This window comes from Olea europaea, unplaced genomic scaffold (assembly GCF_002742605.1).
Source record: "Olea europaea var. sylvestris unplaced genomic scaffold, O_europaea_v1 scaffold406, whole genome shotgun sequence".
Lineage (NCBI taxonomy): Eukaryota > Viridiplantae > Streptophyta > Magnoliopsida > Lamiales > Oleaceae > Olea > Olea europaea.
The window spans coordinates 471193-494812 of record NW_019260263.1 but is presented as its reverse complement, the minus strand read 5'-3'; the positions used below and the strand labels follow the sequence as shown (position 1 = coordinate 494812).

The 23620-nt window shown below is 35.5% G+C and overlaps 3 protein-coding genes across 4 annotated transcripts in view; 1 reads left to right on the top strand and 2 right to left on the bottom strand.

The window, feature by feature from the left end:
* The first annotated feature begins 4501 nt into the window (after positions 1–4501).
* Positions 4502–7823, top strand: LOC111387512 (putative receptor-like protein kinase At3g47110). 2 transcript variants are annotated; one of them, XM_023012074.1, is made up of 3 exons: positions 4844–4933; positions 5187–7244; positions 7349–7823. In XM_023012074.1, exons 2-3 carry the CDS (start codon positions 5327–5329, stop codon positions 7705–7707), a joined length of 2277 nt encoding a protein of 758 aa, XP_022867842.1. In that variant the 5' UTR covers positions 4844–4933; positions 5187–5326; the 3' UTR covers positions 7708–7823. The 2 variants fall into 2 exon arrangements, with proteins under 2 accessions (XP_022867840.1, XP_022867842.1); XM_023012072.1 differs by having other exon boundaries at positions 4502–7244.
* Positions 7824–12310: 4487 nt separating this feature from the next.
* On the bottom strand, positions 12311–14670 carry LOC111387514 (ACT domain-containing protein ACR2). Its single transcript, XM_023012076.1, has 7 exons — positions 14600–14670; positions 14452–14503; positions 14250–14364; positions 14076–14143; positions 13110–13770; positions 12937–13043; positions 12311–12787 (listed from the first exon to the last, which is right to left on the bottom strand). Exons 1-7 carry the CDS (start codon positions 14668–14670, stop codon positions 12452–12454), a joined length of 1410 nt encoding a protein of 469 aa, XP_022867844.1. The 3' UTR covers positions 12311–12451.
* Positions 14671–16541: 1871 nt separating this feature from the next.
* The window catches only part of LOC111387498, a 10752-nt gene continuing 3673 nt past the window's right edge, over positions 16542–23620 (bottom strand). Inside the window, exons 4-5 of the mRNA XM_023012058.1 lie at positions 18386–18477; positions 16542–17891 (exon numbers count right to left, since the gene is read on the bottom strand). Coding sequence (XP_022867826.1) covers positions 17711–17891; positions 18386–18477 — 273 coding nt within the window. The 3' untranslated portion in view covers positions 16542–17710. The remainder of the gene's footprint in view (positions 17892–18385; positions 18478–23620) is intronic.

Below are 23620 nucleotides of genomic sequence, written 5' to 3'. Positions count from 1 at the left end.
ATCATTGACCTAGTCTCCCTCGATCATGACACTATTTTCCATATTTATCATGAGCAAAATCAGGTAGCTAACTCATTAACTATAGAGGAATAGGAGCGACATTGATATAATGACAGATTGTCATGACACAATTTGGGCAGGGCATCCTGGAGAGGAACGCACTTGTGCATTACTGCAACATGATACTACTGGCCTCAAATGTGGGACGATATTGCAATTTATGTAAAAATCTGTCTTATTCGTCAGTAAGATAAGACAGATCATCAAAACAAGGCGGGCTAGCTGGAGCCCCTTTCTGTCCCAACCCGACCATTCGAAAGTATATCGATGGACTACATTATTGGACTGCCAAAAGTGGAGGATTTTAGCACTATCATTGTCATAGTGGACCGTCTATCAAAATATACAACTTTCATTGCAGCACCTAAGTATGTATCTACGGAAGAGACAGCTCAACTCTTCTTCAGATATATTGTCAAATACTGGGGGCTGCCTAAGGACATCGTCAGTGATCGAGATCCTTGTTTCACTGGCGTATTTTGGACTAAGTTGTCCAAACTTCTTGGTTCAACTTTGAGCATGAGTTCTAGTTTTCACCCACAATCTGACGGACAGACGGAGCGCTCAATTCTATGCTAGAAGAATATTTTCGGTACTTTATCTCTACTTCACAGAAAAATTGGGTAAAACTTTTGGATGCGGCCCAAATTTGCTTCAATGCCCAAAAGAGCTCTTCTTCCAATAAGAGTCCTTTTGAAATTGTCACTGGCCAGCAACCACTACTCCCTCATACAGTGGATATCGAATGAAGTACCAAGTCCCCTCAAGTAAAGAAAGTTTCTCAAAAGTGGAAACGAAATATTGAAATTGCTCGGAGTTATCTTGAGAAAGCTCAAAAACGGTATGAAAAAGCTGCAGATCTAAAGCGTCGTTTCATTGAATTCAATGTTGGAGATCTGGTAATGGTTAAACTTCCCGACAGAAATGTTTACAAACCAACAAGAGGGAAGGACTCAAGATTGTCGCCAAAATACATTGGACCATTACCCATCGTGAAGAGGATTGGAAGAGTTGCATACAGAGTTGAACTCCCTTCATGGTGTAAAATCCACAAGGTCCTTCATGTTAGTGTGTTGAAGCCATACTTTGCGGATAAGGAGGACGCATCTAGAAAATGAGCCAAAGCGACCTGTGTTTAAACTGAAGAAAGCTGGAAAGGAGGTTGCTGAAGCTATTCTTGACCATCGAATCACTCAAGCTTCTAGAAAAGATCATCAGGAGTATTTGGTCAAATGGATGGGATGCAGCAACGAGGAGAATACTTGAGAAAGAGAAAAAGATCTCGGAGCCTTCAAACCATTAATTGAAGCATATCATGCATTGATGGCACCAAGGACGTCGTCAAAACAAATGGGGGAGAATGTCAAGGACTGCAGCTTTACTTAGCCCCTTGACACTATCGCAGTCGCAGTTTACCCAACTTCGGTCACACATTTTAAATATTACTTCAAGTTTGAGTTGTAATTTTCTTTTCATTGTAATAATTATTTCAGTTGTAAAATAGCTCTGATATTGGTAAACATTTAGTATGATTCCTCGTCTTTTAAACGTCTACTCCTGTCACTTAGATTTTTGTTCAGAATGCTATTATAAGGGGTATTAGTCATTCAAAAATTTTTCAAACTCACTGGTGTCCGTCCCCTGCACTAGCAATTATAATTTTCTGCTTTCATCAATATTAATATTCAGTTTTCATCAATCAATGTTCAATTTATATTCAATGTATTCAAATTCTCTATTGTAAGCTTTCTACAAAATTGTAATCAAATTTTTTTTCGTCCCGATGCGATCGAGAAAAGGCAGAAGGTAGTCTAGCGGAGCAGACTATTGCTGCACGGTGTCCCTTTTCTATGCCAAGAAGAAAGGCACCTTTTGAAACATAGGCTTTCCATGTTTACAAGCCTTTATACATTTTTTGTTTAACTTTCACATTTGCGAGGAGAAAATATTTCATCATTTACTGCTTTTAGCTCTTATTTCTTGATTGGAGGTGTAACACCTCGAATTTTAATTATATAAGCTAAACTTAATAATGATCATCTGGCAACTGAAATAGTCCTTGTTGTCACACTAAAGTTCAAAAGTTAAAGTGACAAACTCGACCTACTTATTTGTATAAATAATTTATTTATTTACATATACTTTTAAAATTTTATTGTAAGTTAGTTGGGTCGAATAGTTAAATATTTTAAAGTTTAATAAAAATATATCACTATTATACTCATTTTGTAGCTCGTGTTGAATAATATAAATTGGCTAAAGAACAAATAATTTTGAACTAATCATATTCAAGCTATTTTGATAGAAAAGAAAGTATTTAAAAACCTATATTTTATTATAAATATATGTATACATACATAAATATAAATGAATGAAAGAAAACTTCACTGCTGTATACTTTCCTAGGTATTTGAAAGCGTACTTCATTAACTAAATTATATGATATATAATTAATTATTATTTTTTTTGAATTCCACAACCAAATTGATGTGATCGATTGGAAATAAAATTTATATTAATTGACTAATTGATTTTCAAACTTAACTTTTTATAGATGTTTTACGTGTGTAGACACTGTGTGTGTGTATATATATATAAAATATGCGAGAATTTCGTTCCTTTACCATGCATATGATTTTCATACATTAGCGCATACACTTGTTGAAAAAGAGTGTTATTTTTTCTTCCAATCACATTCAAAATTTCATAAGTTGGTTTCTCACTCTCTTGTCAACATTCGGTCCATTTTTAATTATTGTCTCAAAAGAATATTTCAGAATTTTTGATATCATTTAAGATAAGAATATATAGTGCAAAGTAATAAATTCTTATTTCTTGATGTTGGTATTAATTTTGGCATGAAATACTATAAGACTTTCGGATCAATTTTTATGTTAAATTCTTTAAAATTGACCGTTCGGTCGAATATGTTAACTCATACGGGATGGACTATTTGGTCAAATATGTGAATCCTATAGAATATAGGAATTCGTATGAAATTCCTTGAGTTATTGGATTTCGCAACCAATTTGCTCTAAATCTAAGAAATGTTAGTATGCTATGTCATTTTGTATTTATATCATATTAATAATGATATACATGTATTTTTTTATTGACTGTTTTTCAAAATACTCACCCTTACAATAACATTTTAGATTAGAACGGGTCGTGTGATTCTCATGGGGTTGTCAAGTAAAATTTCTAGAAACGATAATTTTAAGAAATTAAGTCTCTTTTGAAGAACATATTATGTTATCTTTTATGCACGTTACTTAACATTTTTTATTTTTTTTTGTTTTTTTTTTGTGCCAGAACATTTGATATTTTATGATTTGAAATCATAGTATTTTTAAGATTTTATTTGATGTGTGAACTTTTCACTTAAAATGTTGGTTTACAATTATCGACTTACCAAACAAATTTCACATTTTGAAATAAAGTAGATTTTTGCTTAAATTAGGAAAAGAGGATTTTTGAGAACACTTCAAGTCTATTTTATCTTTAAAAATAATAATAATAATAATGAAATAGACTTTTGGAGGAAGAAAAAACCCTAGTTATTGTAGCTAAGCATTGGATGCCAAATGGAAAAGTTTGAGTTATCAAAGTATTACGGCTAGCAAGTCACCAGATTGTCAACTTGATACACGAATGCTATGCCATTTGATTAACCCGAGAGAACTAGAGTGACATCCCCAGAGCAATAACATAATGATCACGAAACCTACAAGTATTAACAATGAATAGATTTCAATTATTTTGAATTTCTAGATTTATTAAGAAAATTTTCCAATAAATCAGTAACTTCGAATCCTGATAAAGAGGGAATTTCCTTCGTAAGCATATAACCACCCATTGGGATGAGGTGCGTGCTCCTTGTGGGGATCGATGTGACTTTACCTGAAATTTTCACAAACCATCAAGTCCTATTTGGATTAAATAAAAATCAGATTTTTATTAAATTTTAATAAAATTTGATGGAACGTGTAATTGAAGATTGTGGATAATATTAAGTTCATAATTTTAATCAATATTGATTTTGACTTAAATTTTAATTCAATTTTTAAGCCGAATTAAACATGGGCTAAAGAGGAACCAATTTTTGACTAAGCATAAAGTGACATTGGCTATTGTATGAGAGACAATTTTTCACGGTTGAAAATGTTGCAGATATCTTGGAAATATTGGAAATCTGTGTTTTGGGGATAATTTCCCAATATGGCTCCTGGGAGATGGTCAAAGGTTTTGAATTTTCTAGAGACGCCACAAATATTGTCTTTGGCAATTTCTTGAAGTCAACTACGTCATGAATTGTTGACTCTTCACTAAATCTAATTTATAAATTTATAAATAGTTTATAAAGATGAAGAATGATGAATTTCACGAAATATTTAGATGATAAATAAGTAACTTTGACCGAATTTATAGGCTGTATGATTCAATTCATTTTTCGTTTATATTCAATATATTTTTCACACTGATCAAACAAAATCAACCTGTTCCTTGTGCAACAATGAGCTCTATTACTTTTCATTTCTTGATTCTCTCTGTCTCGATCTTTCTGTCTTGCTATCAACCCTTCTCAAAATCCACCTCTGAAGTTACTGGAAACATGACAGATCGTTTTGCGTTGCTTTCCATCAAGGCTGGCATAGACTCTGATCCACTACAGTTGACGGCCTCTTGGAATGAATCGACACATTTTTGTAGTTGGATTGGCGTAACTTGCAGCCACAGGCACCAGAGAGTAGTCAAGCTAGATTTGCGTTCAAGCATGTTATCAGGATCACTGTCACCCTCAGTCGGTAACCTAAGTTTTCTTAGAGAATTCCAGCTCTACAACAACAGCTTCAGTGGCGAAATCCCTCAAGAGGTAGGCAGGTTATCAAGGCTGAAAATACTAAGCCTTGAAAACAATTCATTTTCTGGTGAAATCCCAAAAAATATATCGAGGTGCTTCAATCTGATAAAACTCGGTTTGGGTGGTAACAATCTGATTGGCACAATTCCGATGGAATTTCAGTTCCTATCGAATCTGGAACTATTTTTTGTTTATTTGAACAACTTGACTGGACAGTTACCACCTTATCTGGGCAATATTTCATCCCTCGTTTCGATTTCTGCAGGAGGAAATAATTTTGTTGGAAATATACCGGATACTCTTGGTCGTCTGAGGAATTTGGAGTATGTGGAGCTTGGCATCAACAACCTGTCTGGTACCTTCCCTTCATCTTTTTTCAACTTGTCATCATTGACTAACATTGATATGCCCCTAAATAAATTCCAAGGGAGCCTACCACCAGACATATTTACTACTCTTCCGAAGCTGCAAAAGCTAAACATTGCTAGAAATCAACTAACAGGAAATATTCCTCCCTCGGTATTGAATGCCACAGAGCTTATGTTGTTTGCTATAAATGTAAATGGCTTCACTGGGAAAGTACCGTCTTTTGGAAATATGCAGAAACTTGACTGGCTTGCACTTAATCAGAATGAGCTTGGATATGGGAAACCTGATGACTTGGATTTCATGTCATCATTGCTCAATTGTACTCACTTAAGCCTACTACATCTGAGTGAAAATAGGTTCCAAGGAGTTCTGCCAAGATTTATAGGCAATATTTCAGGGCTTAGGCGATTTACGATTGGGGGAAATCTGATATATGGGGATATTCCGACCGAGATCAGTGAACTTGTAAACTTAGAGACCATGTATTTGTGGTCAAACCAACTCAAGGGTAGTGTTCCTGATTCTGTTGGAAAGCTTCAACAGTTGAAAATATTATCCCTCCTGGAGAACAAATTATCAGGGGAAATTCCATCTTCTATTGGAAATTTAACCCTGTTGACAGAACTCTACCTTCAAGGAAATAATTTGCAGGGTATCATACCTTATACCCTGGGAAGAAGCAGTTCATTATTATCAGTTGATATTTCTCGAAACAATCTTAGTGGTTACATACCTGAAGAAATTTTTAGCCTCCCATCTTTATCAGAATTCTTAGACCTCTCAAGCAACAGTTTAGTGGGCTTCCTGCCTTCAAAAATCAGTGGTTTAGAACATCTAGTCCTGTTGAATCTTTCAAACAACATGTTGTCTGGTATTATCCCAGAGAGTTTCGGCAGCTTAATAAGCTTGAGGGAGCTTTACATGGCTAATAACTTCTTTCAAGGCAATCTTTTTCCTATGAGTTCGTTGAAAAGCTTGGAAATCATAGATATTTCTCACAACAACATCACGGGCAAAATTCCAAAATTCTTGGACAATTTTTCATTCTTAAGGAACTTGAACCTATCTTATAATGATTTGGAGGGTGAGGTACCAACCGAAGGAGTTTTCAGAAACTCAAGCCAAGTGTCAGTTGATGGAAACAGTAAGCTTTGTGGAGGAATTCCTGATTTACAGCTTCCATTATGCTCCATAAAAGAAACTTCAAAGAAATCAAGAATCTCTCGTTCGCTAATACTAGTAATATGTATATGTAGCTCGGTCTTGGTGCTAATACCGGTGACAATCTCTATAATTGTTTACAGCCAGAAGCACAAGAAAAAGGCATTGTTAGCAGATAGTCAGGGAAACGATGTTCTCCCAATGGTATCTTATAAAAGCCTTTACAAAGCAACAGATGGTTTCTCAACAGACCACCTAATTGGTTCTGGGAAGTTCAGTTCTGTCTATAAAGGAGCTCTTAATGAAAATGGATCAGTTGTTGCCATAAAAGTACTCCAACTTGAAGTTCGAGGAGCTTCCAGGAGTTTCGTAGCAGAGTGCGAGGCATTGAGAAGAATCAGGCACCGAAATCTGGTAAAAGTTTTAACTTCTTGTTCCAGTGTTGATTTCCAAGGAAAGGAATTTAAGGCCATTGTCTATGCATATATGGAGAATGGAAATTTAGAGAATTGGTTACACCAGGATCCTGAAATTGTTGATTCCAACCAATGGCAAAGGCATTTAACACTTGTAGAAAGATTGAACATTGCAATTGATGTGGCTTCTGCACTAGATTATATCCATCACCATTGTGGAACTCCATTGGTGCACTGTGACCTCAAACCGAGCAATATTCTTTTGGACAGGAACTTGGTTGCTCATGTAGGTGATTTTGGCCTGGCAAGGTTCATCCACGAGGACAACCGTGCTCTCTCTGAAGGATTTAAGGGTACTTTTGGATATGCTGCTCCAGGTATTGCATTTCTTTTATCTACACTTTTGCTTCTTTTCAATTAAATGTTGTACCACCAGAAAGACATCCTTTTTCACTTAGAAGAAAGTAATGTATGTATGCAGAGTACGGTATGGGCAGTGAGCCATCAACTTATGGCGATGTGTACAGCTATGGAATTCTCCTGCTCGAGTTATTTACAGGAAAACGTCCCACTGCTCATGATTTCTCTAGCGGCCTGAACCTGCATAACTTCTCCAAGATGGCCATTCCAGAGCGCATCATGGAAATTTGTGATCCTACACTTTTTTATGACGAAGAGGAGAGACTGAGCAAAAACCCTGAATATGAAATACCAAAGTACCTCATCTCAGTTATGAAGATTGGAATATCTTGGTCCATGGAAGTTCCAAGAGAACGAATGGACATCAGCAAAGTCATCGATGAACTCTACTCAGTCAGAAACGTCCTTCTGACAACTTAAATACCATACCTCCAAAATTTGGTCAAATTGCGCGTAAATTCTGAACATCATCTCTTTGTATAAAGTAGTCCCTTTAATGATTCATGCTTTGCCAACATTTGTTGAGTTTGATCAAATTGCTTATCTTCTCTAGGTTTCTAATGTCTATTACTATTATCAATTCTTATGTTTGCATTTTCAACTCCTTTTCGTACAAGGGTCGGTCATGCAACTATTTCCAGAGGAGTTGATATCAAATCAATCGACAACTGATTCTTAAAATAAATGCTATGAATATTTGCTAGTGGCAACTGTGGCTATTTTAGAAAGTTATATAACTCAGTTAAGGATCCCACATTTTCTAGTTTCCAGTTTTGAGAGAGAAGACAACCCATATATGAGTAACTTTCTTTTAAGCAAAAGCAAGACTTGTTCTCGTTTATATTTTGCCCTTGGCCAACTCTAAATTTATAGTTACTAATCAGTTAACGAATAACGCTATCTAATACCAGTGATACTAGAACACCAGTTTATATGACATTATGTGATAGATTTAATTAAAAGTAAAATTATATTATTTATTTAATTGTACATTTCATTTAATGAACACTTAACGCTACCTAGACTTGTGTTTTAACATTAATAGTGCTAAATATAGATGACAGGCGAGGGCCACTCTTAGTTGTGATTTTATCATTCATTCATATAGTGGACGGTGCTGCATGCTGGATCGTTTACTATTCCAAGTTTTCCCCAAAAGTTTGCATTATTCTTAGTTCAGTGGTATGGCATTCAGGACTAAAAGTTGTCAGGTGTGTTGGGTTTATGACCCACATTAGGAAAAAAAAAAAAAAATTGTTTCCTTGTTTTTACATAGAAAATATTGTTCCCTTATTGTTACGTGATTTTATTGAAAATATATTATTTTCTTACTTCACATTATTTTCATTTTTATGGTATGATATGTACTTATAAATAGTTGTATCTTCTTCCATTATAGTTCAAGCCAAAATTGATGTTTTTTAATTTTCTTTCCATATCGTCGTTATAATAAAATATCGTTTCATTTGCTTAATTCTCTTTAATTTCTTTACTTTAAGCCCCCGTTTGGCCTCCTTTAAAATTCATCAATTTAATTTAAAATTTTCTCTCCCCTATTTTCAACCACACAATCTTCAATAAAATATTATTACACGTAAATCGAAAACTTTTCGTTCTTTTACAACCATTCATTTATAAAAAAAAACACTATTCCTCTCATTATAAATCCAAATAATGGAGCCAAACGGGGGCTTAAAATCTTGTTTCATCCTTGTGATCTTATTACATATTTCATACAACGTCATTAATCTCAATTCTTGCGTTGCCTTTGGGATCAACAAGGTGGAATATTAGTAATCCGTTGCACACATTAAATGGAGATTAGGCAAATAGATGATGACAAATGAATCTTGGTGTCAAATGATAAAATAAAATATTCCAAACTTTAATTTCAATAAGTGGCGGATCCAAGAATGTTGGTGAGCTAGGGTGTTGACCATTGAACATTGATCGTGGATAGTCAATGGCCACAATCGCTAAGTCGTTTATTAATATTTAATTAAATAATATTAATTTTTTTTTCCAATCTATGTGTCAATGCACTCAAATGTAAAAATCATATATACATGAAAATATAATTCAATAAAACCCAAAATAATAAGAAAAATACATGATACAACCCTACTTCGTAACTTTAAAATCAGACAACTGCATTCTTTGCGGTCTCATATTTTGAAAGTGCTGCAAGATTGCCTCATTTTCAATATTTGCAAAAATCGCTTTTAAACCACCAAATTTTCATTCAACTAGTCATCTCTCATTTTGTTACGCAAGTCACTTTTGACTAGATTTGTGGCAAGGAATGCCCTTTTAACACTTGCAGTTGCCACAAGTAATATCAAAGTCAAGGTGATGAGACTACAAATAAATGGAAAAAAAAAGAAATTATTTATCAAATTTTGATCTACACAAGATATGTTATTGAGGTTAAAGAAAGCTTCATTCACTCTCACGGGCATAAAAAACTTGTCAAGTTGAGGTCTAAGTAATTGAGCTCTTCACTAAAGAAGTCCAAATGATAGAGTTGAGCAAGACGTAGCAAATTAGCCCTATCAAAAGTTGCAAATGAAACTCTAGGACTTAAACATGGAATGCAAGATCAAAGCTCAATAGTTGACTCTGGAAAACGATCGTTCAACTCTTGCAAGATTGAGTCTATCATATGGCAATACATATTAACATAAAAGAGATGATAATAAGTCACTTGTTGAGCTCTACGCCTAGGTCAGCCTTTCAATACAATAATATCCTCCATATTTTGGCACTACAATATGTCTACCAACACAAAATTCAACCTCCCCACTCTATGTTGCTCGGACTCAAGTAGGATACGAGGATATGATTAAAAGAAGTCCAAATTTCAAACATGGGTATGTGGGCGTGTCTTCGAAATTTCAATTTTCCCCCCAAAAAATCAAATGTAAAAAGTTAAACAATAATTAGTTGCAAATTGTAAAAAGAGAAATATGTCAAGTGTTATTTGATTACTTCTATTTTTTCAAGTTTTGAAAAAACATATATATTAATTTCAGAAAATGCTATTAAATTGTTCAAAAACATTTATTTATGTTAATTTTATAATTATTTGTCAATCATTTTGGCCAAAGAAAAATCACATTTTTAATTTTTTAAAAATTTTGTAACAACACTTACCATGATATTTTTTTAAATTAAAATGATCTTATCTAGAAAAAAAAAAGAAAAAAAAACATATTTAAGAAATAATAAACCTCATGTAATTTGCTCAACCAATAAAACTATAAAATACAAAGAAAGAGATAACTAAACCCAACTAATAAAAGTGTAAAGTTGTAAATATACTTCAACCACAAATCCACACTGAGGGAAAAAAATAAAAAAATAAACCCAAACCCAAACCCAAACCCAAAAGGCCGAAAAATTAAAACAAGAAACAGGCCCAACTACAATTCCCTATGGATAACAAAAAAAAGGCCCAAAAGACCTAGAATCTAAAATGAAAAAAGGCCCAAGTCCAACTACCCCTTCTTCTTCCCTAAAATTGGCAACGAGACTTTGCAACTGACGGCAGAAGTTCAATAGTTTCCATCTGTTGCCACGTCGATTGAAATCTGCCGTGTCCACCCCATATTTCATACCCATACCCGTGTCATGTCGTGTCGACACGGGTACGCTGGCCAAAAAGAAAGGGTCCGAGCATCACAGTTCCCACTTAACAAATTATCTCAACCATTATCCATCATGTTCTGCAATACATACTTACACAAATCCAACAATGTCATAGCACTCTAAATATTCTGATCATTTTTATGTAAGACTTATGAAAAATCATCGGTAATTTCAAACATAAAGTGTAGATAAAACACAAACTTAAAATCTTGAATAGTGCTCATCTATCTTGTAGCCATTGTCTTTGCTCTAAATTGATGTCATCTCCTGATATATTTTCAAGAACATCTATAATAGCATTAAACTTATTAATAACAAGAGTAATTGTTAGTAGATGTGAGCCTCATTTAGTATCACCTGGTCGTGCCAAACTAATTTCTTCAAACCTACTATTGTCACCTCAAAGTTCTTCAATATTAAGCTTCGTCAGAAACTTTAAATAATAACTTGCTCGAAAAGCATTTACACACTTACATGATGCACCCGCAAAATTCACTATAATAACAAGCATGTTAAAAAAATCAATAATTCTACTTGTACAAAGTTCTCTTATAAAGTTGGTTGACAAAAGGTGTGTTGGCAAAATTCAGATCATTGATTTTAAATGATTTAAAAATCTGTTTTTGAAATGATTGGTCAACCTACTTTGTAAACCATGTTTGTAAATGTAGCATAACTCAAAAAAAATCACCAATCATATCATTCCTACGTGCCACATAAACAATTGCCAATTGAAGTTGGTGAGCAAAGCAATAAACATACATAACAGTGTATTCAACTGAATTTTCATCAAATTCGATTTCTCCTCCACTTTCAACAGTAAGCCAACTGTTTTTGTAAGATTTCACACACATTATTTGTATTTTGTGTGGGTGTGTGGGGCGGGGCAAGTTTGAATTAGTTGTACTTAAACTGAAGCAGTTTATATCGTGCAAGGACATTGATATATCCATCAAAATTTACTGATATTCAAGGACATTTTCACGGCCCTATAAGTCCTTGACGTGGACTTCCATGTATACGACTTAGTACCTAAGTAAAGATGAAGATTATTATGATTATGTTCAAGTCCAAGTTTTGCTTATGTAGTTGGTATGAAGTGGCTAGTCCTAGAATTTGCAAGGCATTATTTAATCTGAATTCCAACCAGTAATAATATCTGATCACTATATGTTTCCATTTAATGATGTTTTAAGGTGGAAGGCAAGTATTTTCGTTTATGGTTAATATTATGGAAATCTCGCGACTGAAGGAGATATTGAAAGCATCTTCAAAGCGCAAGTATCAGATTCTGAACCAACCACCAGTGGCACAGAGGTTTGATGAACGTTAGACGAGCTCACTGAAAGCTCTTGAGTTCATACAGCAGGATTCTTGTTCAATGCATATATTACCTTGATTCTATTTATTTACAGTGCAGAAACAGTGTTCAAAAAGTAATTTATGGTGTATCAAAGATTATGTAGATTATCAATTCTTAGAACTGCTAAATGAAACTAGCTTCATATTTACATCATTAAATTGCAACGAAGTTGTGGGAAAAGCGTTCGATCTGAGACTTCAAAATATAACCGATTGAAAAATTTGATCTTCCAGATGAGGTTGGACGAATAACTGTTGTTTCATCTTTCACTGCAAGATCTATTGCACCCATTTCTCTCTTCATCGATTTTATGAAGTTCATGTCTACATTATTACCTGAAATATCCCTGATGTAGAAAGCATTCACCGCCTTGTCCCGATGCGTCACTGCATCGGTTCTGACCACTGCTAGGCCGTTTTCCCTGAGAACACGTGTTATATCCGAGAGCAACCCCACTCTGTTGTACGCGCATAATTCTAAGCGGACACCCTGCTTGTTTAAATCCGAAAATTGAGAAGTATAGACCAAGATTTGCACAATTGTACAAAATAATGTAAGTACGGGAAAATTAATGTATCTGCATTCAGCTGACACCCTAACTACTATTAGACTCATTGTGCTACGGAAACAGAACATACCTCACAAACCCTGCGTACTATGGCGGCCTCCAAGCATTTAACAACTCTTTCCTTCTCACTTTCTGTGTTTAACACGCATCCATTGATGTGTCTTATAAAGTACTCCTATGAAAGCATATTGTTTTATGAAGAAACAAAGAGCAACCAATGTCATTTATTAGTAAAAGTTAACAGAATACCTGATGTGCACAACCAATCTATGGAAGCGTGAAAAATCACAAACTGCATATCTGTAAGTGTGCATACAGTATCGAACATAAGCTTTCTTCGGTCCTTGCATTGGATGGTAGCGATTGAATATCCTTTCTCATTACAACTCTCAATTGATACGCTTGCCTTTTTCCTCTCATCTTCATCACTATCTGATCCCATAGTTATTGAATTTGCAGTCAATGCCTGCGAAGGCCCATCAAAGTCCCGAACAGATAGCATAAGTTGGTTCAGGCGCCGTTCTACATTAGTCATTGTGCCTAACTTCTCCATAGGAATGACTGCAGGCTTCACTTCTTGCTGGCTAGCATTTTCGTCCCAGGTAGTGTTGGCTCTGAGGACAGTTGTGAGGTGATCTTCAATGGCATGGAGCCGGTGATCCTCAATTGGGGTTTCCATGGATTGATCTGAAATGTAAGCAACACATGCCAAGCGTGCATTGTGGCTCCAAGGGTGTGCTTCGACAATGTTGCAATGAAGATCAGCCAGGGCAGCTGATATCTCCGATAACAAACCGGGCCTGTCTTTTCCAGTCATTTCAATTGCTTTAGGCCTACCAGGATGAGACTCTAAGCTGTTTCTGGCCTTTGACTTCAGGGCAGTGTCCCTATTAGCACCAATAGCCTGCATAACTTTCCTTGGCATTACACAAGTTCTCGGACAACAGAAACTTGTAGCTATGTAAAAGCCAGTTGGAGTTGATAGTTAACTGTATTACTACAAAGTTGGTGCTCTTGTATCCATGAATCATGATGTATTTCTATTACTTATTCAAATGTTTTCACATTAAAATAATGTTAATTCTTGAAAGCCAAAGTTTTGATAAAGTAAGCTTTAACTAATTGTGCTATACATGTACGTGAACATACGGTTCATTAAAATGAAAATCAAGAATATTGGAAGAGGAGGTTTAGAAATAGTGATATTACCTGCTGGATACAGTTCATAATTCTTTGATCAGTAATTTTGCTGCCAAACTCATCTTTAAGGTGGAAAACTGTGAGATAATATATAAATAAATCAACTAAATTAATCTTAGTGATACAAACAATACGTATATAAATTTGCAAGAAATAATACTGAAGAGAAGCGGTGATGACTACCATCCATGTACCAGCCTGCATCAGACGATACATAGCTTTTCAATATAGTGAGGTTCATATCTGTCAACACTTGCACCACCTCCAGAAGGAGATCTTGTTTGTTTATGCTGTCAATCTGCAACATATATGCTATTACTGGTTAGATTATTCTCATTTCCTTTCTTAACTGGTTACATGAAGAGATCGACTACACTTAATTTACCTTAACAATAGTGCAATCTTCTAGGCTCTCATTGTCAATTGTAACTATGCAACTGCAAATGGAATAGAATATTTCCAAACATTCTTAGGCCATTTCAATCCTGTTATCGTTACAGAAACTAAAAGATGACCTCTGGCATAAAACTTACGCTGGGCCATTTATTCTCTCTGTAAGGCTATCAAAATCAGGATCATAATAAGGCCAACAAACTCTCTTCATGTTGCGAACTGCAAATAAATTTTATAAATTATTATATATTCTAAGGGACAAAGTTTATCATTTGTTACCTGTTGAGAATTATAGCACGTATCAATTGAGGATTCGCAAATATGGTTTTTCATCACAATGCAGATTAAATGACAGAAACTTAAAACAAGAAATTCGAAACAAAAAATTGAAGAGAGATTCAACATGCACGTGACATGAAATCTAACAATCAGTGGGATGATCATAAAAAGAAGAATTGAAAAGTAGATATCTTACTTAGGATTTAATTTGAGAGATTCTCAAGAATAGGAGAGCCATTGTTACAGTTGAAGGAAGAGGACGATGTTGATGTGCATAATGAAATGAAGATTAGGCAAGCCCATGATCATGACCAACAAGTAAATTCCTGGAGGAAAGAGAAGAATGAAGGTGTTTTCAATTCTTTCTGTTGAAGAAATAGTAAGATGAAAATATATATTAACAGAACGGCAGAAGATCTGTTCATAAAAATAGGGACTTTGAATGAGATTAGCATAAAATGGATGGTGAAGTTTAGTTGAATGTGAAAGGCAAATGGAATTTATGAGCCAAGATTAGATTGATCAAGTCACCTCTGTTTCACAAGTAAAACATTTATTGTTCACAAAATTCTCCTCAAATAATGGAAACCTTCTATGTTGAGATGATCTCGTTGCGTGTCAATAACATGTAAAAACAAATCGTTTGTACGTAAGTTTTGTTGTTCCGACATCTGTAAATTCTGACTACACGAAGTTTATATCTTTGACATCAATTCATATATTTGAGCTACCAATTCAACCATTTTAACATCTGATTCTGAATTTAAAAAATTAAAAAAATCAAATTCTGTAAAAATTTACTATCAATTACTGCCCTATTGTTGTTGATCTAGTTTGTATACGATCATAGCAAGGTGTCAATAACATGTAAAAACAAATCGTTTGTACGTAAGTTTTGTTGTTCCGACATCTGTAAATTCTGACTACACGAAGTTTATATCTTTGACATCAATTCATATTACATTTGAGCTACCAATTCAACCATTTTAACATCTGATTCTGAATTTAAAAAATTAAAAAATAATTAAAAAAATCAAATTCTGTAAAAATTTACTATCAATTACTGCCCTATTGTTGTTGATCTAGTTTGTATACGATCATAGCAAGAAAGTAGTCATGCCGACGTTGGATCGGCTAGGCATGTGCTTGGGAAATCCATTTATTGACCATAGTTCTTTGCCCAATTTTCTAACTCATGACAAGCAGCTAAAGAAACAGATAGTCATGGCAGTTGCAATTCCTTCATTCTCTCTGAGCTGTCACAAAAATGCAAGATTGTTATTACTGAGAATCATATTTCCAGAGAATGATCTCCTTACCAATCAAAGACCAGATTTGCTCCTTCACTTGATATAAAATCATAGTAGCATCACATGATATTATTGTTAATGATTCTAAATCACTCCATATATAGCTATCACACAATGATAGTCACCTTATGCACGCTGCTGTACAAAATTTAGCTTTTTATTGGAAAACAATGGCATTTGAAGGTAAATCAAACAAGATGTGTAATGACTCAGCCTCTATGTTCCAGCTGTTAGCTGACAATAGAATTCAACTTAAATCCCTCTACAAAGGAGGTCACGTGTTCGAATCCTGGAGATGCGATAAAAGTCCGTAAGGGCTCTCTCAGAGCAAACAGTATGTAAGCTAACAGCTTGACATAGACGTCAGGTCGTTACAAGATATATTCATGTCAATTGCTTGAAAAAGAAGTTGATTCACAGCATTTCGAGACGAAGAGTGTAATTGCTGAAATTACCTCCTCCAAGAGAGATGAGATGAGACCAATAAGGCCATATTGTGAAAATTTGTAAACTGGAGTATTTGATTCACAATTCATTATACATTAAGTAAATCCTTGATATTATACAAATGGATAAAATTCAATCCAAATACAAGAATTTCAAGAAACAGGGAGGACCTTCTTCACAATTTCCTCACTGAGAGCACTAATCTGCTAGTCAAGAGCCTTAATAGTGTCAGCCCTATGCTTATCCAAATTAGTCAATGCCTCCTTCAATTCTGCCTCCCCTTTCTTCCTTCCCTCAGCCAGCTTCTGCTCCACCTCAATCTGGGTCTCCTTCTTCATCTTGACAGGAAGAGCGGATTGTAGGAGTGGATGTGATTGCGGCTTTGGAGTTGAAGGAAGCCATGATCATGTTCGCCATTTCTCTATTTCTTTTTTCTTCTTCAGAATTTCCTCATAGGACACCAATGAAGAAGAGGCGAATCCTTGAAAGGCTATCTCAATCTATGCCACGAAATTGATGAGGTTGTAGTAAATTAAAGTTGTTTTGTTGCACTCATGCGCCTGCTGCTTGATTTTTTCCCTCTCTTTTCCATATTTTCCATCAGGACAAAAGATGGAGTGAGTAGGACAAGAGATTGAAGAGCCAAAAGAAAAGAAAAAACAAATAAGATAAAGAAGACTTGACGTGGAAAAGAAAAATCAGAATGACGACATCCAGCAAGGTTATTTGAAATCATCGCTATAATCCTTTAACCAGATTATCATACTGCAGCTAGCTAGCTTATAATCCCTACTGCATTAATTTGAGCTTGATCTCAGATCAACTACTAGGACTAGAATAAAATCAATTTCTTTTGACATGAGACAAATGTAATTCAGAGGAAAGCCAACAGGTAGATACTAGGCAAACTTTTCCCATATTAAGCCTCAATAACGGTAATTATTGAGCAAAAATGAATCAAATCTGTCTTTTGATTCTACAAGTCATAGGTCATGCTACAGGACAGTTTGCATTATGGATGTTGAGCTTTGACGTAAAATTTCTGACCAACGTTTATTCCTGGTGACTGGTTGAAGCAGTTTCAGATCGTGGAGATGCAACAATCCGCCGAGCTATTACCTTGCCTTCCAAATCTCTCTCTTGGAAGAATATTTATTACTGTAAAAAAACCCATTTATAGAACTGCCTACTAAACTCTGTGAAAATCTTGAGAAGCTAGTCATCTTCTTCACTGGCATTAGAGCTGGGCAATTTGTGAAAAGGGAACCACCCTCTTAACAAGTGAGTTAACTTGTAATCATAATTGGCAACGACGCCTTTATTGAACTCAACTCTGTTGTCTTGCTTGTTCTCTAGGATCTCTATATAATGACTCTGAACATTCTCTTGTCTATCCCTGTAGCCAATTTAACCACAAAATGACTTTAAAAAGACCAAATTAATCATAACATGTAACAATGATCAATAGCTTCAATAACCGTGTGTAAGCTAGGAAATCTATTTTCTCCTGGTTCCCATGTGCAGAATATTGATTGGAATGCAAGCTCAAGCAAATCTTAAAAGGTTTGAAAAGACAAAAATCCTCGTAGCATATTCAGTGTTCTTCTTATGAATCAGAAGGAAAGAAAAAAAATGAGGGTGTGATCATAATTTGATATAAAGAAATGAGAGATCCAAAGTAATAACTGGATGACCCTGAAAATTTGATGCAACATATATAATGTGCACTAGCAGTTTTTGTTTAACAACACAAAAGAATATGATTTTCATCCAGTTGACTCTGTCACAATGATGGAGATCAGAATGCCTCGTGATGGTGCAGAGTTTTGAGATAAAACTAACAATCACTACTACTTATGTAGCGAAAAGTCTTGAGTATAAGCAACTAACTTCTCGGGTTCATCATCTAAATCCGAGTCCTCTTTCTCTGATTGCGTTCTTGCCAAATTGTAGTTGATGGAATCATGGCGAATAAAGCGAAGCTGGAATTGCCAAAAACATGAGAACTAAGACATGAGACAAGATGTGCCACATAAATTTTCTTATGGACAAAATTTTCTATTGAACCAAAGTAATTCATATTTTCATAGTGATAATTAAACAAGGACTACATGGCTCTTATCTCTAAAAACCAATAAATGCCATTAATGCTTAAGAAGAGATCTTGGAACTGCTATTCCAAATGATTTCAATTGTCACTAAATTTCCAGACTTACTGCATTTGTCCACTATACATAACTGCTAATTGTATAATGAGGGAACACACAATTATTTTTCTTACCATCTGTCTAGTCAGAATTCATTTTTCACAGTAATTCGTAATACATTGTCAACTGTTGCTAAATTATTCAAATCATCATGAAGTTTATATCAAATAATCCATGGCATTTTTTAATAAAGAAGTTATTATAAACTAAATAGCTCCGATACTTGTAAACTTGTTACGTACCTGTATCCGATACGTGTCCAAGCTCCGATACTCCTCGATAACATACAATACGTACTGGATACTTGTTTTTAATTATTTTATATATTTTTATATTTTTTAAATTTTTGATAAATATCCGATACTTCATGGTTCACCTTCACCTTTACTACAAAACATTGCTTTAAAACTTTTTATGCAACCTTTATCTTCATCTAGTGCCGAAAGAAATTGAAGTACGTACTCTTTTGTGCACTCTACGAGACGAAATAAAATAAATGTACAACGAGCTGAAAAATAGGCTTTCATTCATAACAATTTGCGTCTTTTATTAAGAAAATTTGATCTCCATTCAAAATGAGAATTCAAAATGTTGGACATTGCCGGAGACTCATTTGATACTTTTTAAGGTGTTAGATTGCTTGAAGTTGCTAATTTATTATTAGATGAGCCAGAGTTGGAGAATGTTATTTTTAATAATAATGAAAAAATTGATGTTGATGATATTGAAGAAAATGAAGTTTAGACAATTAATTATTAAGATAAAGTGCTTTAGTATTTTATTTTATTTTTATCATCATGTTTCTATATTCATGTTTTTTATATTAATAAAATTATGTTGATGTATCCTAATTTTTTCAAATAAGTCATATTGACGTATCAGTATTATATTCAAATTACATATCTGTATCTGTGTAAACCAGTCACTCAAAAACCTTAGTCTTAATTCTGGTAGAAGCGTTGTCTTCAGTCAATTTTATTTTGTCCACATTGGTGTAGCTTTCCTCCTTAGCAGTCCAACAAAACTTGAACACGATAGCAGGGAGCAGTGATAGACATTTCTTATCCTGTTGAAAACTTCTATTTGAAAGCTTATCCCACTTTTTAAGCTTCACCCTGTTCTTATTCAGGCTCAGTCACAGGGATTCCCATCTGCTCCAATTTATCAAGGGTCTTACATAGTGGACCGACAAATGGTCAAATCTCCTGATGATTACCTTATTTAATACTCCTGTTCACTACTAATACTAATCCCATATTTTTCCTATCAGCTGCCATATGAGAAATAATGCACCCAAACAGCATGGTAAAGTACACCAGATATAAAAATTATATATGTTGAAATCCTGCAACTGTCCAATGACATATGGAAACATTTACTTCCACATTTACAGAAAATATTGATCCAGATCTAAAAGATGATGTAATAATGTTCTGTCAACAGAGAAAAATGAGTTGTCAGGACGATGACATGCCACTGTTCCCAAATTCTGTTAAGATTCTTGAAAGTTTCCAAGTATGCTAATTCTGGTACTTTATAAGAATGATTAAAAATCCACCTTGATTTCAGTGGTGTATCGTATTGCATTATATAGAGCTTTACAAGATAGTATAAATGGAATACAAATCAATAATTTACAATGAAATGGAAATCGTGTAAATTAGCCTCCTTCAATTACGTGATTGGCATTGGCATGCTATGGGAAGATTGTGATTGAAGAGTAATATCCTCAATCACAGTATTATTTCCAATACCCCCCGCAAGCTCAACGTCGGATTTGATCGGACATAGAGCTTGGAACGAAAGAGCTCAAATAGAGGTCGAGGAACACTCTTGGTAAAGATATCAGCAACTTGTAGATGAGATGGGACATATTGTGTACGAAGTTTTCCCGCGACAACAAGCTCACGAAGAAAGTGGTAGTCCAATTCAACATGCTTGGCCCGCTTGTGTGAAATCGGATTGGAGCTTAAAAAAATGGCACTTTTGTTGTCACATAAGAGAGTGGGCTGCTGAGGCATGGATACCTTGAGGTCATGCAGGAGATGTGTGAGCCAGATGAGTTCAGCGGCAATGGAGGCAAGGGCACGATACTCAGATTCACAGCTGGAACAAGAGACAGTCGGTTGTTTCTTGGCACTCTAGGAAACTAAATTGTCGTCGAGATAGATAGAATAACCAAAGATCGAATGACGAGTATCCGGGCAGCCGGCCCAATCAACATCAGAATAGGCTACAAGGGCACCAGGAGAAGTGGAAGGGCGAAAATGTAGGCCATAGTGAATGGTGCCTTTAACATAGCGGAGGATGCGTTTAACACCCAGAAAGTGATCATTAGTGGGAGCGTGTAAGAATTGACTGACAGAGTTGACAGCATGAGAAATGTCGGGCCTTGTGATAGTCAAGTACTGTAGTGCACCGATGAGGGATCTATAGAGAGTAGGGTCTGAAAACAGAGAACCATCAGCAGAAAGATATTGAGAAACAACCATGGGCGTGTGAACAGGTTTACTGTCAAGTAATTGAGCTCGAGTAAGAATGTCCAGTGCATATTTGAGCTGACTGATGAAGAGACCATTAGAAGTTGGAGTGGCTTCAAGACCAAGAAAATAGCTGAGAGAGCCTAAGTCTTTAGTGGGAAACTCAGAGTTAAGTGTACGAGTAAAGCGGGCAAGAAGTGAAGAATTGTTGCCTGTAATAATGATATCATCAACATAAAGAAGTAAATAGATAATATCGGACTTCTGATGAAAGACAAATAGAGATGTGTCCGCACGGCTGCAAGAAAACCCAAGGCGAATAATAAAGGAGCTGAAGCGCTGAATCCAAGCACGAGGTGCTTGTTTGAGACCATAAAGAGCTTTCTTCAACTGACAAACATGGTCTGGAAAGCAAGGATCAATATATCCTGGAGGTTGTTCCATATAAACTTGATCAGTAAGAGTACCATTGAGGAATGCATTTTTGACATCAAGTTGATGAAGGGGCCATTTTTGTGTAACAGCGAGAGAGAGTACAACCCGAACAGTAGTAGCCTTGATTACGGGACAAAGTATCAGTATAGTCAAGACCAGGGACCTGTGTATAACTTTTGGCAACAAGGCGGGCTTTAAGGCACTCAACAGATCCATCAAGTAAGTATTTGGTTCAGAATACCCATTTGGAGCCCACAATATTGGTGTTGGCAGGGCGAGGTACCAAAACCCAGGTGCGATTATTCTGTAATGCATGAATTTCTTCATTCATAGTAGTAAGCCAAACAGGATTTTTAACAACAGATTTGAAACCTTTGGGCTCAGTCGATGCAAAAAGAGCAGAAAGAAGACCAGAAGAGCCCAAGAAACTAAGATTGGCTGGATATCGAGTCTTGAAAATGCCAGCTTTAGCTATTGTAAGCATAGGATGAGTGGCCAACGGGACCACTGCAGTAGGTGTGGGATCTGCACCAGGTTCAAGAGGAGATGAACTTGGAATCGAGGTCTATAAAGAGGCACCTGCAAGAGAATGAGGATCCTGCAAAGACTCAATCACTGGATCAGCACACATAATACATGGATTAGAACTGGATTGAGTGAGTTGTGAAGAACGAGTGTCAGGGAGTGGGGGAGGTGGATCTGCATGGGTGAGGCTAGGTTCCAGAAAATTGGAAAAGTTAAGGGAGGATATGGGTTGAACTTGAGAGGTAGCAATGGAAGGAAAATTAGTTTCATCAAATTGAGCATGGCGAGTAATATAGAGCCTAGAGGTGGAAGGCTCGAGGCAATGAAACCCTTTGTGAGAGGGACTGTAGCCTAAGAAAATACATGGGATGCTGCGAGGAGAAAATTTGTGAGGCATATAATCTCGTAAGCAAGGATACACACGACAACCAAAAGGGTGAAAGTTTTCATAGTTCGGAGGGTTACCATACAAAATCTCAAAAGGTGATTTATCTCCAAGGAATGGTGTAGGCAAGTGGTTGATGATGTAAGCTACAGTGCTGAACGCGTCAACCCAAAAGCAAGGAGAAATGTGGGAGTGAAAAAGGAGTGCTAATCCCATCTCAGTTACATGGCGATGTTTTCTTTCAGCACGGCCATTTTGGGCAGGTGTGTATGGACATGAGAGCTAATGTTGAATGCCACTAGAGCAGAGATGATCTTGGAAGAAATTACTGATAAATTCACCGCCCCCGTCACTTCGAAAATTTTTAATTCGAGTGGAGTATTGATTTTCCACAAATTTTTGAAATTGAATAAAAACATTATAAAAGTCAGATTTCAATTTTAAAGGATAGAGCCACGTGAAACGAGAATAGTCATCGATAAAAATGACATAATAGACAAATCCTAAATTAGATTTGACTGGAGACGGACCCCAAATGTCGCAATGGATAAGATCAAGTGTATTCGATTACCTATGTTCATTTCGAGAATAAGGCAAGCGATGACTTTTAGCAATTTGACATATGCCACATAAAGTTGGAAAAGGCAACAAAGATGTAAGATAAAGTTGGCCTTTTTTATTCAATAGAGAAATAACAGAATGATTGACATGTCCAAGTCGTGCATGCCATAAATCATAGGGTGCACGAAGCGATTTATTTTTAAGAACAGAAATAAAAGTAGAATGACTTCGCTCAAGCACATATAAGCCTCCATCACGCTTTCCGGTTGCCACCACCCTTCCTGTTTTGCGATTCTGTACAATGAATATGTTATTAGTAAAGGTAACGGATAAAGAAAAATCTGATGTTAATTTATTGATGGAAAGTAAATTCTTGGTAAGGCGAGGTACAACTAGGACATCAAGAAGATGTAGATTTGGGGTAGGGAAAATTTTACCAGTAATTATAATGGATAGTGAGGCACCATTCCCAACAACCACACAATCCTTACCCATATAATTTGTGGCTTGATCCAATTTAGAGTGATCCATG